Here is an 18,793-nt window from a genome sequence, read left to right on the forward strand (position 1 = left end):
ATAAACAAATAAAAATCTGGGTGAGGCTGGATAGTAGGTAAACTGAGTAAACCAAAATACTGAAAAGCAGACTGTCCCAGGCAAAGCAGTAAAAATGTAGACACAAGTAAACTTAACTCTAGGAAATACAAACAAACTGAGCTGGTTATTAAGGTAATCAGTCAAGACAAGGACATATTGGCAACAGAACACTGGTTAGTAGGATATCCACGGTAGAGGTAGGAACATAGTAGGAATACTATCCAGAGAAAACAATCCATGACCAGCAAAGGGCAGGGCTAAATAATCAAAATATTTAAAGAAAATGTGTGTGTTATATATATATATATATATATATATATATATATATATATATATATATATATATATCACATATACATACTTATACACACACACACACACACACACACTAAACAAATGGCACTCAGGGAATGCAACGTTCCTTTTGAAATCAATTATGTTTACTTTTTGCATTCACTTAGTGCAATTTGTTTACTTTAATTATGTTTTGACTTAGGCACCAGATATTCCAATGTGTAGGATGAGTGCATATTGTTTCCTATTTTTGTATAATATATACACACACATATATACATACACACACGCACCATTTTTCCTGGTAGTATGTTTCCACATTCAAAGCGGCCAGGCATGATCCTTTGTCTCTTAGCCGCCAGGTACATCAATGCAATGATCTACACAGGTTACCTGCAATGCTGTCTGGCACACTATCATGTCCTGTATACTAAATAACGTGTACTTTTTGCACTTTACATTTCATATCTTCAATACATGCTCACTTCTAAAGCATAGAGGATATTCGATGGGAAGAACTACCTGTAAGACGCAGAAAAAAAATGTGACTTTTATCATGCAATTGATCAATACAAAAATATAGCGACATTAAAATCTTGAGAGACTGTCCCCAGAAATGATGGGCAGCTAGTGAGCCTTGAGGGAATTCTTCCAGGAAACCCTGATACTTACTCCTGCTTGCCTGAGCAGCAGCCCCTCTGCCAGCACATTACACAGCTTCTCCAAAAACCCAGACACCAGAGATAATTCAATCCTGCCGCCTCCTCCTCTCCCTCGGGTACACGGCACGGTCACATGACCCATTGATGCAGGCACACGTGATACGACTGAGCGTGAGGTCAGCCCACGTCCTGTAACACTGTAGCATCTACCGTACTTCATGCTCCAGCTCTGAGGGGCTGCTGCCTGCTGCCTGGCCGGCTCAGCATGTCACATCTGGGCCCAGCTACAAGGTAGGCGAGAGGGCAGGATCAGTAGGGAAGATGACACTCTATTCGCCTGATGGATGTGGTCCTCACATAAGAAAGTGCCACATTCCATGTATCACTTGTTTATTCCATTTCCAGCTTGACAGGCACCATAATAAGTATACATGCATCCTGATTATGACCAAATTCCTGTTTCCGACATTTTAGTTAAAAATATTAATGTTGATGCAACCCATTCACTGTCTAATAAAATTGTCTCTGGAAATGGTTTTGGGATCTTTTTTCCTTATTTGTTTGCATGAATTGAGTCCCTTTAAAAGCCTGTTAATTAGGCTTTTAAACTACACTTGATACATTTTATAAAGTTTTTTTTGTCTTTAAGCATAATGTGGTTTAGTAAAATAGTCGCTAGTCGTTATAAGGTTGTGATTGAGCTTTGTTGTAAGGTTATTATTATTATTATTATTATTATCGTTTATTTGTAAGGCGCCACAAGGTTTCCGCAGCGCCGTACATGGTACAAACAGTAGACTATACAGGGTAAGACAGAACAATAAACACAAAGTACCAGTACTTCAGAAACTCCAGGCAGGCAGATACAGTAGAGACGGAGTGGAAGAACAGGTATGGAGAAAGGAGGGAAGATGGGAAGGTTAGTTTATAATCTATTCTGTATTGCACTTTAATACACTTTAATACACATGTAGGAATGGGCATTAACACAGGGGACTGATGACCTCCATATACTCTTGTGCCATGTTGTTTTGTGGAGAGCTATCGTCAGCAATGTATCCATACATTTATATTGCTGCAATATACTTTCAACCCTTATCATGAACTGGAGAAATATAGATGGGAAAGGGAGTCATTGCAAATTACATTTTTACACTTAAAGGTCTTGATTTTGCTAAGAATTATTAAGTCTAATATTAACTCCTAAAAAAGAATGGTGAAAGCTAAAAATATTCTTTAAACATATTTGAATGTTGTATTGCTTAGAGAAATACCATATAAAATAAACTAGGTTGTGTTATTTTGGTAGGATAGTATGTCGTAATCAATGTTACAAAAATAAAGTGTCAGGTAGGTCTGTTTCTGTTTTAATGCTTTGGAGTCACTGGAGAGGATGTTTACAAATATATTCGAAATAAAATATACATGTCTGTGTTTAAAACAGTGCCATATTGTTAAAGCCAAGTGCGTGGCTTTGATTTAAGGATGGGGCTTATTGTTGGGACAGTGATCTGACTTTTCAGGGGACTTTTTTTGGTGTTGCAAGCACTAGTCAATAAAGATTAGTAGTGCAACAAGAAAACTGACAAAACCAGTCTCGGACATTTTCTTCTGTGCATTTCTGGGAGCTTTTTGTAATAAAAGTGAGTGCATTTTGTAAATATAAAGCGTTAATTTACTGCTGCACAGTTTTTACAAAGTTGTTTTTTTTTTTTAAAAATCAAAGTAAATGTCCCCTCTATGTATGCAGGGTCTTTGGGTCTTGTTTATTCCAAGGGCCCAGTACAAAAGATATATATATATATATATCGTGTATGTGTGTTCACACTTAATTTCGATGTAACTGTCCGTTTCAAGTTTGTGGAAGATACCTATAGAGACTACACTGAAACATGCAATTTTATCTGTTATAAGCATAGTCATGCATTTTATGACTGAGATAAGCGCTCTTAAGTATACACATAACCACATAAAACAGCACATAAAATCTATTCATACTTGTTTGCTTATGTTACTTTAAATTGCATATTGCAATGCGTATGCAAATATTTTTTTCAAAGAAATAGAATTGTGGCAAAGTGTGCAGTTGCGAATGAGATGTGAGGAGTGAAAATCATTGTGCAGGTGAGAAATGGATTGGGTTGTGGAGAGAAAAACAAACACAATTTGTATGGTTATGTGAGCTCTTTACATGAGAACGGGCTACAATTTAGCAGTAAGTACATCATTTTAACTGGAAAGTCAGCCTACCGTAGATATTGCTGTTTTCTTCTGCTGTCAACTGTGAAAATATCCTGAAACGAATAGTTGGATTAGTTTTCAATGTGAATTTCATGCATTTGTTTCTAGATAAAAGCTGGTGACTGCTAGGAAGCACTGTTCACCAGCATCTAAAATACTACCCAATAGTCTTCTATAGGAGTTTAAATGAAAATTAGTCTACATTCTTGCATGTGGTTTTCTTTTGAAACAAATATAACTTTTTTTTTTATTGTTGTAGAATTCAAAAGCACAACAACAAAACAACATCTTTTTCACAGTCTTGCATCAAGGCTGGTAAAACGATTTTAAAGTAAACACAAGTGCATACTGGGCAGTCTGTTTACTTTCCCAAAACATGGAGAAAGCAGATCTCTGTCAGTTTTGACCATACATTTACATATACCTACATGCTCAACAGTGTGAGCTATTGAATAGCTTTTTTTCTCTGCTCTAACTTTAAGACTGATTTAATAAAACGAAGTGAGCATTTATTGTAATTGGTTACAGTAGTGATCAAGATAAATTCACAGGCACATCCAGTAGTTTCAGCAATTTGGCTATTATTTGGCTATTATATTATTGTACTGGTACTTTGTGTTTATTGTTCTGTACTGTTTTACCCTGTATAGTCTACTGTTTGTACCATGTACGGCGCTGCGGAAACCTTGTGGCGCCCTACAAATAAACGATAATAATATTTAAACAAGTTATGAACTGGATAGGCAGGTTTTATGAGGTAAGTTATGCTTTGGATGTTTTCAACTTTATATATAGAGTGGTGAGATTGCATATATAATAATTCAGAGATTAGCATTCTAATCCTTTCAAAACTAATGGAAGTTAATATCTGAATGGTCTACATGGTTTACAGGTTCTGCTTTGTTACAATACTGTGTAGGTGATGTATTGTGCGTAGTCCCACAACTAAATACTATTTGTATGTAGACCAAACCTTTTCTGTTGGCTTCTAACATTTCACCTTGGCCTCTAAGTTTTAGAGCAATTTGTCCAGGTCTTTATTAAACTGTCTATAGTCCTAACTACAGAAGAGATTGAAAGGAGAAAATACAATCTTGTAAATATTTATGTGTTGGAACTAAATTGTTTCATTAAATTAGGTTATTCTTGTTTGACAGTTGTGAAATATAAATGGAAAAAAACCCACAAAAAAAAAAACATCTATCCGCATTGTATCAGAAATAATAGACACAATGAAAGTTAATTAAAAGATTCTCTATCTCTTCCACAGCTTTCAAGGTAAAACTGCCAAATTTTACATAGTTTACATTTTTGATACTAAATAACTAAGACCACATAGCAACAATGCCAAAGAGCGACAAATATTGAAAACATCATTTTTGGGTTGTTAACAATTGTTTGACTGCTATAAGGAAACTTTGTGACAACACAACATAACTACAACCCAACATTTTCTAAATGGCATTTTTGTCCAATTTACTAAATAATTTGCAAATATATAAAAACTGCTACACATTACAAATCGGACCCGCATAACGCTGGGTTACGTTGCTTGTATCAATATAAAATACCTGCAATCAACAGATTTGGTTTCAGAAACTAAATTGGGCTCTAGTGAAAATATAAACTGTTGGATTCTATTGTTGCTGAATATATACTGTATATAATTACTTATGTTAATTATGTTGTAAAGGTGACATTCATCAAAAGCAAATGTAAAAATCATTCAGCAAATCATTAAAGTGCTGGGATATGAAAAATTGGGGTTGATAAATTAAGACAAACTGCGCTTATAAACAAGAACATATTTTAATGTTTAGAAACAAAAAAGTGCACTATTAAGGGGGAATTCAGTTCCCCCCAGAATACCGGTGCTGTAAGTGTATTACTGTTAATACGGTAAATTTAATCCGGCTTTCTGCTCGTGGCTCCAAAAAGTTGGCGTTGATGTTACCGTATTAACGCTAATTACGTGCACTATTACCGTAATATCGGTAATAGTGCGCAGGCCACGTTACTTTTTACTGTAACTTGGCCAATTGAATTCCCCCCTTAGTGTAATGATTATACTATCTATAGTGGAGTAGGAAATTGCATACTGCAGTAAAATATTTACTTATTAGAAACAGTGATTGAATATACCACCAAATGGATCAGTCTTGAGCACTTTCAGCAAGGATATATACACAGAGTATTTTGGTTATGTGAGATGATTTCCGTTATCACATTCTTGTACAGACCCTTGGATCCTTCTAAATATTCCCATCCCTCTCTAGTGATGTGGAAGCCAACCTGATTGACACAATATTGACTGTTTATGGTTAATATTGTTTCAATTAAGCAATACAATATTCTTATGTTTTATGTGTCCAATTCTGTTCTCTTCAGAATTCAGCTGGAAGGGGTCAAAGATTGACATGGTCTGAACAGATGTATTCTTAGTGCAGAAGGACAATCTTATTTACCTATAGGTTTAAAGAACAATGAGGTTAAGCTAAATAAAGTGAAGTAAGATTTACCATCCCAACAGTTATAACAATGTTGGTTTATGTGGTTTCTTTATCTCAAGGTAGACAATGTTTAATAGAAGCTTCTTTACCATATTAGCATACTGTAAATAAGAGTACAGATCTTCACATTGTCTAACAGATGCTGTTAAAATGTATAAAAACTTGTACTTGTCTGAACAATTACACACTTCTCTCTGCTTGAGAGGTTTCCTCATCTGATGTGAATACGATAAAGACTTCATACTTCAGGAGACTTTGAAAATACTTTTTGCTTTATCAGTAGTCTCTAGCTGCAGATCTTGTTGGTGAGATCTATTTTTCTTCATTGTTTCTCGGGATCAGGATCTTGGTCCAGCTCTATCCTTTTGACACACAGAGATGGCTGCAAGGTGTCTCATGCTCACCAAATGTAGTGTTCACTAATTTTATTTATTTATAAGGTGCCACAGATTTCATAGTGCAGGATACAGATGCAAGTAACAAATAGATGAGGTAATACATGTCAGTAGCAGAGTTGAGTGTGAGTAATGCTATGGGGACTCGCACAGAGTGCAGAAAAAGACGTGACAGGACATACGAGGGACAGGAGACAGACGTGGGACAATAGGTAGAGAGGACTCTGCCCGTGAAGGCTTACATTCCAAAGGGAGGGGTGGTGAGAGACAGTAGGACCAACTGGGAGAAAAAAATGTAGATGGCAGACGATGCAGCATAATGTGGGTGAAATAGGTGGATGTATGAATTAAAAAACATATTCTATTAAATACATCAATTAGGCCAAACTTAGTTGTATTTTAGGACAAAACCAGAAAAGACATGATTGAATACTTACAGGAGACTGATATTGCAAGTACTAATAGATTGTGGGTAAAGATTGTTTATATTTTAGTCCTGACTCTGGAGACAAACGCCACGATTCCTGACTACTCTGTAAAACATGGTTGTGTGACATAGGAACCGGTGCCTTTTATCACAGACTTTTATGACCATGGTGGTTCTGCCCCTGTCTATAACCACCATCTATGAAAAGAAATAGGTTTACCTTTTGTGGACAGATACACCCTTCTCATTAAACAGGGGTTTTCACTAATCTACGTAAAACAAACAATTGGGAGTTTTTATCAAGATGGAAATGTTCGTAAAATTGACATACCAATATTTTGCAGGGCCCTGTAGAGGATTTATGCCTGGCGCTTGACATCATGCACCATCGTTGGCTGCTACTTCTTGCATGCTTCTGGGTCCTGTTCATGTTAATGGTTGCAAGCAAATTCATCACGCAAACCAGAAAGGACCCTGAGGGTAGGTACAGCCTCATCTATTTACATTCTTTTAGCTTTTACCTTTGCTTATTGCTCAACGCAATTATAATTTATGAATGGTTAAATTTGATGCGTTTGCTTTTTGTTTATCTTTCAAACTTACTAACTGAAATTTGAGCCATGTTTAATCAGCAAATCAAATCTTTATGATAAAATATTATACATAATATAATACATATAAATATATTTCTGTCATTTTACTATTTTTATCGGTTATCTGAATGCAGTTGCACATTTTGGGTCCCATTCATGGCATTGGGTCTAGTATCCTTGTCTTAGAACTTAAGCTGGGTATACACTATAGAAAGTTTCTCCCAATGCGATATCTTTAATGATTTTACCGATGACTGAATGTCCCGACACACTTACAAGATTTTACATGATTTACCTTCAGATCTGTGCTCTTCATCTGTTGTAACCATCGGCCTAAAAGTTTGTGACTTTGTAAACTCTATGGAGATCTATGGATACTCCTGTTTGTGAGCGCATACACACTGCAGAATTTGCCCAACTTCGTTTATAGTGATTTTTAGTCCGGTTATAAAAATCAAATGAAACGATACGATGTGCTTTGGTACAATAAAACATGATTGTGGGGGCGTACACGCTAATGCAATATCAGACCTAACAGTAGTTTGCCGTGTAATTGGCACGTTAATCGGGTGAAAAACATGACTTCTGTAATCTGCTTTATACTAGGGGTTGTCAGGTTTGCGTTGTTGTTTAATTTTTGAAATCTTGCCAATATGATTTTGGTCATTTTTAAAGGCTGCTACTTTAAGATAAATGTGTTATTATTTTTGTCACTACATCCAGCTGTTCCTCTTGACTTGTGAGCTGTGCCACAATCTGCAACTATTACACAGCAATTTGGTGCAATTCAGTTATACAGTTTATTAAAACTTCCTTTTTATGCCTACAAAGCATTTGGGTATGTATTGTTTTATCTTTAATTATGTCATTTATTTGGCTTCTCTTGCTGTGATTGCTAAGGTTATGGAATGAGGCCAGGATCGTTGACCATTTTGCCTGAACTCGAGAAAATGACAATGACTGAGGCAAAGGAGTTGCAGGTTGATAGCCAGGTATGTATGTATGGATTAACAGTATAAAAATATAATAGGTTTCACTGTTTGTTGTGTTTGTTGCTTCGAATGTAGATCCTCAGTATACCATAGTACCTCTAAACCTTTACAATACTAGAAATTTACCAATAGTGATGCATTTTTCCAAAGTTATTGCTTAATACTAGCAACTCACCTTTCGATTCTTCCCACTTAGTGACTTTGAAATACACTACATAATAATTATTTTAAAAATGTTAGCCTGGTACTAAAGGAACGTCTGCCATATAACCCTGCAAGACTTTTGATGCACCCTTAATATTGAAATATAATTTAAAATCAATGTAATTGTAATTAATATATCAGAAACTGAAAAAAATATATTAAGCAGTCTTTGTGTGATACGCAAAGTTAGATGCCATGTCCAGCCTTCAGGTAAAATGATTAACTGTAAGCTTTAATTACGCAAAAAAAAGTTACATTTGAACCCTTTTTTTCCATTTACAGTGTGCTCTGGAATTCATCTTATTCCTTTGTCTACCTACCTATTTTGCTCTGTAAACATTTTTATTTATTCTGTTATAATTACAGTAGCATTGCAGATCACATACAATTGAAGACAAAGGTCAGCCAGTACATATGCACATACATAGTTTTGTTTACACAGGCATTTAAAAATAAAATGCTTGTTAAACACGATAGACAAGACCTTCAATTTGACCTCGCGTTTCTTTAAAAAAAAAAAATAGGCCAATGCCCTGATGGCACGCTCACACTTCACTTAATATGAAAAGTGACTGTTAGGAGGTATGGTAATATGCTATCATTATACTTAAACTTCCCCATTAAACTCAACATATTCCATGGCATAGTACAGGAAATAATACATTTCATTGGATAAGACCATTACATAATAATTCAGATATGGTAGTTAGTGAGAGCCCTGCTCACACAGGCTTACAATCTAACAGTGAAATTCAGTTAGTAGGCTTTGGTTAGTAGTTGAATAGCTATTGCAGTGGTTAAGAACATGTGGAAGCAATAATGGGTTACCAACTGCTGCAAATCTTTAGAAGCTTGTCAATATGTTCAGCTTTCATAGATGTATTTGGCTCTTTTATCTTCCTTCAAATAAGATCAGCCTTAATCTGGTCATTTTGTCTGGCAGATGGATGCCTCTGCAGACGATTTAACAAGATTGTAAACACTTACTAAGTATAAAAAAAAACTACTCAAATCTGTCATGTTTTCTTGAAGGACATATATATATATATATATATATATATATATATATATATATATATATATATATATATATATATATATATATATATATAATTATATCTTATAGTTTGTTTGTTGGCAAATATCTTCCACAGCTCTCAAGGTAACAAGCGTTACACATAAACATAACCTTTCTTCCAGCACATATTTAAAAGGAGATATTTGCCTTCTATTTTATTTGGCTGTTTATTACACTTGACAAATGAATGCAAGAATCTGCACTAGATGTAGGGACAGGGCTTGTCATGACAGGCATTGAGTTAATCAATAACTGTGACAAGCCCCACTTCTACAAAAAGTGCTGTTAATTACTTTTATGTTTATCTGTGCAACTGATTGGCAAGTATAATGCACTTCTGAAATCTCTAAGTCTAAAGTCCCTACCTATGGGTATGACCTTATCGGGTGCTTGAAATATCAATGTGGGGAGTTGTCATAGACCAAAAGTCCATAAATGTGACTGAGTAAGCAAAGAGGTTATGGACCTAATTCTTTAAGGTTTTTGAATACCTTATGCAGAACAATAGTGTAAAGTGATGTCCTTCATATGCTTTCCCTTGTACTACACAATTAAGGATACTGCGTTAAGAATGCCTATAGATGGTGATGCAGGGGAAGTTATTAATGTTAATGGACTGTAGTGTTAATGAATTTGTATTGTTGTTACTCTGAAAAACAGCCTATTTTACATCTGTGCTTACATCAGAGTTCACATAGGAAGTCAAAGGATTACTTCCTTAGAGAACAGCAAACTATATATAGTGTTCACTTTGATTGCTCATTGGTTTGATTAGGGGGGCAGGAACTGAATGAAATGATTCCTTTGACTTTTCTGGATACCCTGGCTGTCAATGACAGCTGGGTGTATTGGAGTCGGCACTCAGAAGAGCACTTGCTTTATTTTATGCCTGCCATTCTAAACTGCCAGTGAAGGAGCATTCAGAAATGCAGGAGGTGAATAGAAGAGCACAGGACTGTGAAGGCAAAGGAAATGAAGAGGGTGATTGACTGTATAAAAAGCAGCAGAGAGGTCAAGGAGGATGAGTATGGAGAAGTGATCCTTCAATTTAACTGTGAGCACATCATTGGTAATTTTAGTGAGGGCTGTCTTGGTGGAATGCAGAGGGTGAAATCCCGATTATAGAGGGTCGTGGAGGGATTGAGAGAAGAGAAAGTGGACTCTAGGTGCTTGTACTCAAGTAGTTTAGAAGCAAACTAGAGGAAAGAGAGAGGGTCCATCAACCTACCATGCAAGTTTGACCTCACCATTGCTATGAGGCCACTTGCTCCTCCAAAGGGTCACACATTACATTTAAAAAAAAAAAAGAAAAAAAGATTATTAGGAATCTTGGGAGTGAAAATGGGACTTTACTGTATTTTTATTATCCTTTTATTTAGGTTGAGATGGGATCATTACACAATCAAATTACAAACAATGATTTGTAACATAAGTTAAAGATGACTATGCCCAAATGAGCTTAGTCTATGAAGGGGTTGGGTGATTGTGACCCAAAAAAAACATCTGCCCCAGTGGCACTGAGTTTCCTTCTCATTTCTCATTTCACATGTTGCGGGGATTGCTATGTTGGCTGGATTAGTCACCCTCATAATGGTAATATTATGTTTCCATCATGTTATTTCACATTTTATGCATCCAATGATTTAATATTTGTAGCTGTTGCCGGGCACACTTTTTTAACGTTGCTTTTTGTTATCTAGTATTCCTAAGTCACTTTTGATTTCTCCAGCTTTATTTGATTTCATGTGTGTAGCACAGCTATTACCATGGGCTAGGTGCATAACCTTAAAACTATTTACATTAAATTTAAATTGCCATTTCGTGGTCCAGTTTGCTATTTTGTCTAAATCATTCTTTAACAATATACTATCCTGTTCTGTCATACATGACATAGTGTTATCAGCAGATATTGACACCATACTTTCAAGGTCACCTACAGGGTCATTACAAAAATAGACAAATACACACCTGATTGGCTTAGCCTATTTTGAATATATTCCATTCCACATTCCTTTTTTCTCATAGACCTTGAACTATAGTATTATGTATCACATCAATTGAACTACCAAGATCCAACTTCAAATGTACCTCCTGATAAAGAGTAATTCTATATGATCAGTCCTTCCTCAAACCATGCTGACACTTTTATCAAATTTTTGTTTTCTACATTATATTCCAGAATACATTGCTTAGGTAATAACTTATCCACAAGAGAAGTCAGGTTGGCAAGTCTAAAATATCTTGTTTTTTTTTTCTCCCCCCTTTTTGATTATTGGTACCACTGCTTACCACCAATATTGTGACCCGGTTACAGTTGAGTCCATAAATATAAGAAATAGGGGTCCCTTTATTACTGATCTGGTTTTGTTTGCACACACAGGAGAATGCCATCATGATATTCATGGCAGTAAGTGCACCTCTACCAGCACTAGTCAAGTAACATTTAGTGGTGTGCTTAGGTTATTTCCACACACGCACAATTTCCTAATATTCTTTCGTCTTGTGTGAAACCGGTGGGGAAAGGGGCATATATAAAAGCTCAACTCTCCTCTTTCTTCTACAATGTTTCTATTTTATCATTTAATGACGCAATATCATAAAATCTTTTTTATTTTTTTTCTGCTCTTTATGAACCTTGCAATTAGACTCCTTTGCAATCTGTTTTTCAGCTCCACTAATTTCTCTATCATTTCATCTGGGAGACCCTGCTTCACCATGGGTATCTAGAGGTAACTCGAGCTGGGCACTTAGGAGTTAATTAAAAAATAAAGAAGGTATCCTCCCCTCTATATACATCCCCCCCCCCCCCCCCCACTACATGCAGTTTCCAATTGTTGTTTTTCTAAGTACTTGGAGTTGAGCATAACCTTCAGGTGCTGAGGTAATATTTTTTGTCTGAGTATGAAAAGCCCGCCACAACATGACATTTTGCCTTTCATACTTAATGACTGAAGGGCTCCTCTCCTTATTTCCCCCTGTGTTTGTGGATTGAAATAAGGGGCTGAGTTTTTCTGAGAATTTATTTGATATTTTGTTTGCGCCTACAACATTGTATATTTCAGCTTTGTTTATATCTATTTATTTTGTGTGTATTTTGTGTTGCTTGTATTCTGGTTCCTCCCTACATAGTTAATATGCCTGAAAAGGGACTTGTTCCACAGCTAAGGCTCCTAAGTCTGTTATTTATTTTACCTATCAGACAAAATTGTCTTGTGGACTTCAGGAAGCATGTACAGCTTGTGAATCTCATGCCCGACCGTGAAAGGTCAGTGGTGAAAGGGAAAGTGGTGGATGCTTCTTTTCAGAGACCTCGTAATAGACACTTCCATTCTTAGGTTCTTAGAGGGGATTGAGATTCTGAATTATTTTCGCAAGAGGAAGGCGAATTGCTGAGGGATTCAAATTGGGAGGACCTTTTTAGTTTCGATGAAGAACCGATTATTAGACAGGGAGTGGAAGATTTAGTTATGGCTGTTTGCCAGACTCTGAATATCAAGGATGCAGAGGATCATTTACTTTTGTACTTTTCATGTTTTAAAAGAAAGAAGAAGCATTCACTGTTTTCCTTCCTCTTCTCATTTATCTGAGAAGTTTGAGGAACCTTGGGTTAAACAAGACAAAAAATTGCAGGTTCCAGGGAGGTTTGCATTAAACTAGCCTTCTCCAATAGGGGACATGGTAAGGAGGAATGGTCCACCTAATAAGGTTGACCAGTTATCTAGACATGCCACTATTCCGGTTAAAGAGTCTGCCTCTCTTAAGGATAGTACATACCGTAATGGTGAAGGCATTTTAAAATCTATGTGGCGGTGGGGGCAGGTCTCAGACCTTTAGCCTCTGCTTGGGTTATTAAGACCAAGAGAAATGGTCAGAACAGGTCATTGAGGTTCTTCAATCAGTCACCCTGATTTCTGATACTCTAACAATGATGGACCATTTTAAAACACATCTGAAACCTAGATGAAACAGCTAGTGGATTTATTTAAAATTTCTGCTGTGGCCACCAGAAGTGTACTCTGCAGGGATTTGGTGCTTTCGTTTTCACAGAAATGACTTTCAAAGCAATCTTACATCTCAAGGGATCAGTCTGGTACCCTACGAAGGGGTTCACAGAAGGGGAGACATGGGCATCCAGGCGTCTATGTCCGACAGTAAGAGTAAGCCTCTTTCCACCCAGGTTTACCTGTGGTGGGAGCTTGTCTTCAGTGGTTTCGGGACATGTAGAAGCATCCCTCCACAGATTCGTGGGTAATGAAAATCTAAATCTTTTAAATCTAAAGTCTTTAAATCCCAGGCTTTGGAATAGACAAATTCAAAATGGATTTCTTCAGGGTGGTGGTCAATTCTTTTGAGCAGAGGGAATTTCTAGCTTTGTTGGATGTAAAGGATTCATACCTCCATATCCCAGTTTTGGAAGGTCATCGAAGTCTTTAAAGATTTGCTATAGGGCATCTCCATTTTCATTTCAGTGCTTGACCTTCGGGCTTGCCACGGTTTACAGGACATTCACAAAGATTATTGTGGTCATGGCAGCCTTTCTGAGATTAAAGGGGATTACAGTGATTCCTTGATGATTTATTTATAAAAGCCAAATCTTTTCTTCTCAAAAACCATCTACATATAACAGCGGAGTTGTTAGAGGCTAATGGATGGATCATAAATTACAAGAAACCCAGTTTGATCCCTTCCCAGTGGATGGTATTCCTGGGTCTTCTTTTTCGGCACCCAGCTTGAGAGAGTGTCTCTTCCTCAAGACAAGATGTTATCTATCCAGAGGCAGGTAATATTGGTCCTGAGTCACAAGAAGCCATCTGTTCTCCTGTGCATTAGATTGTTAGAAAAGGTGGTTTCATTGTGTTTAAATTCTACGGAATGTAAAGGTTCAAAAGAATGAAACTTCAGTGTAAATAGTGTGGGTGGGAGTGGGGTAGGCTGTAATAAAGACATGGGTTGTAAAGATGTCATAGCTGTGGGAGAGTCTGATCAAGCGCAGTAGGGAATTCCATACGTGGATAACTGCACGTGAGTCTTGTGTGTGGGAGTGAGAAGTGAGAGAGACAAGACTAAGTGTAGCTCAGAGGTGGATCTGAGGGGGCCAGAGGGAGAGTATTTTGAGATATATGAAAGGGTGGAGTTGTTGAGGGCTTTGATAAGGGTAAATAATTTTGAATTGGATTCTGGAGGTTATGGGAAGCCATTGGAGGAATTTTCAAAGTAGGGCAGTGGTTTTAAAAGAAAGAAGCAGGCAAAAGAGGAAGATAAGTCTTACTAAAGCATTCAAGGATTGAAGTGGTGATAGATGTGTAAGAGGTATGCCAGATAGGGGTAGGTTGCAGTAGTCAAGGAGAGAGGTGATGAGAGGACGGATAACAGTTTTTATTTAGCATCTTGGGTAAGAAAAGGGTGTGTTATGGTGATGTGTGTAAGGTAGAGGTTACAGGAGTGAAAGAGAGACTGAATGTGAGAAGTAAAGTGTGACATCAAAGCAGGCTTGGGAGACTGAGGAAATCAAGTACATTATTGATCACTTTTGTGACTTCTGTCTCAGTTGAATATTTGGGATAGAAGGCAGATTCCAGAGAGGAGTGAATGTGACATAGGCAGTTTTACACATGCCCCTTAAGTAGTGTGAGCCAAAGAGGAGATGAGAAATCCAGAGTTAGAGAGGGTGGTAGGTCTAGAGATTTTTTGTTAGGATTGGAGAGATGTGCACATGTTTAAAGGAGGATGGAAATGTGCCAGTGGAGGGAGACAGGTTGAAGAGTTGTGCTGAAGTGGTCTCACAGTGTGGGAGATGACTGCAGAGACTTTGTCTTGTTAGAAGGGTGAATTGTCTTGTTGAGAGTGAATTTCAATTCAAGGATTTTTATTCAGGGAAGTCGACATTGGAAAAATACCTCCTCCATCAGTGCTCAGCTATGCCTAGTGCACTTTTGCAGGTAGTGGGTCATTCTGGTGTGCCATAGTTAATGTTTGGATCATCAGAGGACAAGGTAATAATAGGAGAGTAGTTGTTTTAGTAAATATGGAAAGTGGAGGGGGTCGAGAGTATTTAGGTGTCACTGTGTATGTATGGTTTTCGGTGCAGGGGAGTAAGGTGAGGCTGAAGGAAAGGAGGTTGTGGTTGGACAGCAGAAATGCAAAGTTGTAGAAACTAGAAATGGTGCAGAACAGGAGAAGACATAGTCATGGGAGTGGCTATCACTGTGGTCTTCCCTGGTGGAGTTCATCTCCTACCCAAAGGAGGAAGTAAGTGAAAGAAGCTTTGTGACAGCAGAGACAGTGGGGTTGTCAATGGAATGTTGAAATCGCCTAGTATGAGAGTAGGCAGGTGAAAGAATAGGAAATAAATTAGCAGTGAAGTTATCAAGGAATTGTAAAACTGGACCAAAGTAATTTGAAGGGGGGGGTTGTTGATTAATGGCAGCAACACAAAGGTGGAGAGGAGATAATAGACAGTGTGGATTTCAAAGGAGTGAAAAAGAGGGATGTATGACTTGGAAGGTGCAATGCCTACTCCACCACCTGTAGGAGAGAGCTGCAAGGGTGTAGTCTCAGGGGAGATAAGCCAGGTTTCTGTAATGGCAGTGAGGTTCAGGGATAATGAAATGAATAGGTCATGGATAGATGCGAGTGGTACAAACAGATCTTGTGTTCCAAAGTGCACAGGAAAAGGGGAGGGAAGGCAGTGGAGATATATAGTTAAGGTGAAAATGACTGGAAGTATTATTAATAATAATAATAATATCATTTATTTGTTAGGCGCCACAAGGTATCCGCAGCGCCGCACACATGCTAACAGTAGACTATACAGGGTGAAACCATACAGAACAATGAACAAAAAGTACCAATACTTCAGAAACTCCGGCTAGTCATATGCAGTAAAGACGGAGCGGAAGAACAGGTATGGAGACAGGAGGGGAGGGGGCCCTGCTCATACGAGCTTACATCCTAAGGGAGGGTAAACAGACCAGGCACAAGAGGAGCCAGTTGAGGCAAGAGGAGAGAAGGGAGGACGAGCTAAAGGGAGGAGATGGGGGTTAAGTAGATGGTTGGTAGGCTTTGAGGAAGAGGTGAGTTTTGAGTGCACGTTTGAAGGAGCACAGAGTAGGAGAGAGACGGATGGAACGAGGGAGGTCGTTCCAGAGAAGGGGGGCTGCACGGGAAAAAAATTGGATTCTGGAGTGGGAAGAGGTGATAAGGGTGGAGGAGAGGCGGCGGTCGTTGGCCGAGCGCAGGAAGCGGGCAGGAGTGTGAATGGAGAGGAGGTTAGAGATATAAGGGGCAGTAGAGTTGGAGAGAGCTATGTAAGTGGTGGTGAGGAGTTTGAAAAGGATTCTTTAGGGGAAGGGGAGCCAGTGTAAGGCAAGGCAGAGAGGGGAGGCAGAGGAGGAGCGGCGTGAGAGGAAGATGAGTCTTGCGGCCGCATTGAGTATAGAGTGGAGGGGGGGGAGAGACGGGGAAGGCCAGTGAGGAGGAGGTTATGGAAAGTTTCAGGGTGAAAACAGGGGTATGAGCAGATTTAAAAGATTGCCCAGAGATGGGCGAGTTGTCGCTAGCAGCCATGAAAAGTTTCAGGGTGAAAAAGAGAACATAATGAGGATGATTGGTGGGTGTAATGTTTATTTCTGTTTATGTAGGATGGTGAGCGTAGTGGGTGCAGAAAGCAAGCTGTTCATGAGTACAGATTAGCGAGGACTGGTGAAGGGAATATGATAATAAGGGAGGGAGAAACAAAATTCTGGTGAGAGAAAGGGAGTTTGGAGAGAAGTGTGGCGAAAGTGAGTAGGAGAGACTGTAAATTGAGTAGGTGCCTGGTGGAGTGATGTGAGTGAATGAGGTTTACCTAGGGTAATGAGAGAGTAGGAAAAAATAATTGATCCAAGTTGTGCCGGGCAATGGAGGAGGTGGAGGCTAGAGTAGCTAGCCTCATCAGCTTTGACATGTGGTCAAGATGCTGACAGATGCATGCTAGCCTCACATCACCAAAACCAATGCCAAGAGTCGGATGGAGTGGTGTAAAGCGCACACCAACACTGGACTGTGGAGCAGTGGAAACCTATTCTGTAGAGTGATGAATTGCGCTTCTCTGGCAGTCAGATGGGCGAGTCTGGGTTTGCATGACTGCATTATGCCAACTGTGAAGTTTGGTGGAGGAAGGATAATGGTATGGGGCTGTTTTTCAGGATTTGGCCTAGGCCCGTTATCTCCAGTGAAGGGCAATCTTAATGCTTCAGCATACCAAATCATTTTGGACAATGCTATGCTTCCAACATTGTGGCAACAGTTTTGGGAGGATCTTTTTCTCTTTCAACATGAAGGTTGATGAGTTTGGTGTGGTAAAAAGTTGACTGGCCCGCACAGAAAAGACAAAACCAACACAAATGTAGCGCTCTTGAAACTTTCCCTTCAAAAAAACAATCCATATACACAGTCTATTTAAAACATATAGATTCTACAGAATCTTATTTAATATAAGAAACCCATCTAAAAATATATGTATAAAAATGCGTATGAGAAACGCATCAATAATACCATAAAAATAGATATAAGAAGTGAAGAATGTTCATATTCATTCAACTAATCTGGGCGACCCCCCCTGTATGTAACAAAGACTCACCGTCTGGATACCAATATTCTTCCAACTAAACGATAATTCTCTCTCCTATATGAAATGGCAGATCAGTTCATACTGAAATAGGATGTGGTCACACAGAGCCCCGACTTCAACCCCATCAAATACCTTTGGGATGAACTGGAATGGAGATTGTGAGCCAGGTCTTCTCGTCCAACATCAGTGCCTGACCTCATAAATGCTTTACAGAATGAATGGGCACAAATTCCCACAGAAACATTCAAATATCTTTTGGAAAGCCTTCCAAGAAGAGTGGAAGCTGTTATCGCTTGCAAAAGGGAGACCAACTCCATATTAAGATATATGTATTTGAATACAATGTCATTACAGTCCCTGTTGACGGAAACGTCAAGCATCCAAATACTTTTGTCCATATAGTGTATCTATAATACTAGAAAGTATTAATGCTGTATTGTAAGTACTTATACAGCAAATTTAAGTACTTGTTTTGGTGATAAGCTCAAGTGAAATATAACTAAAAATTAAAGATGTTTGGGGGATATTTTATATTAATGGGGCAACCCATTTAATGATTCATTTTGGATGTACTGAAAGTTAAGTACTAATAATAAAAAATAAAATTGTTGAGAGGGGATTTTATTTTAGCCTGACAGCTTATTTTCCACTGCTTTTAAAATTTACTGAAAGAACTCTGACCTATTAAGCATTCTTTGTTTAGCACTATTTTACAGCGTGTAACTGTATGCTTATTCCTCACTTTTTTATGTGTTAAAGTAACAC

At 38.1% G+C, this 18,793-nt stretch overlaps 1 protein-coding gene and 1 long non-coding RNA gene across 2 annotated transcripts in view; one reads left to right on the top strand and one right to left on the bottom strand.

The window, feature by feature from the left end:
- On the bottom strand, positions 1-1,189 carry LOC142141603 (uncharacterized). Its single transcript, XR_012688691.1, has 3 exons — positions 988-1,189; positions 609-837; positions 1-278 (listed from the first exon to the last, which is right to left on the bottom strand). It is a non-coding gene; the product is annotated as an uncharacterized LOC142141603 (long non-coding RNA).
- Positions 1,139-18,793, top strand: part of CHST10 (carbohydrate sulfotransferase 10) — a 27,701-nt gene continuing 10,046 nt past the window's right edge. Inside the window, exons 1-3 of the mRNA XM_075200243.1 lie at positions 1,139-1,268; positions 6,895-7,030; positions 8,044-8,135. Coding sequence (XP_075056344.1) covers positions 6,931-7,030; positions 8,044-8,135 — 192 coding nt within the window. The 5' untranslated portion in view covers positions 1,139-1,268; positions 6,895-6,930. The remainder of the gene's footprint in view (positions 1,269-6,894; positions 7,031-8,043; positions 8,136-18,793) is intronic.

The sequence above is a fragment of the Mixophyes fleayi genome, chromosome 2 (genome assembly GCF_038048845.1).
Source record: "Mixophyes fleayi isolate aMixFle1 chromosome 2, aMixFle1.hap1, whole genome shotgun sequence".
NCBI classification, from domain to species: domain Eukaryota; kingdom Metazoa; phylum Chordata; class Amphibia; order Anura; family Limnodynastidae; genus Mixophyes; species Mixophyes fleayi.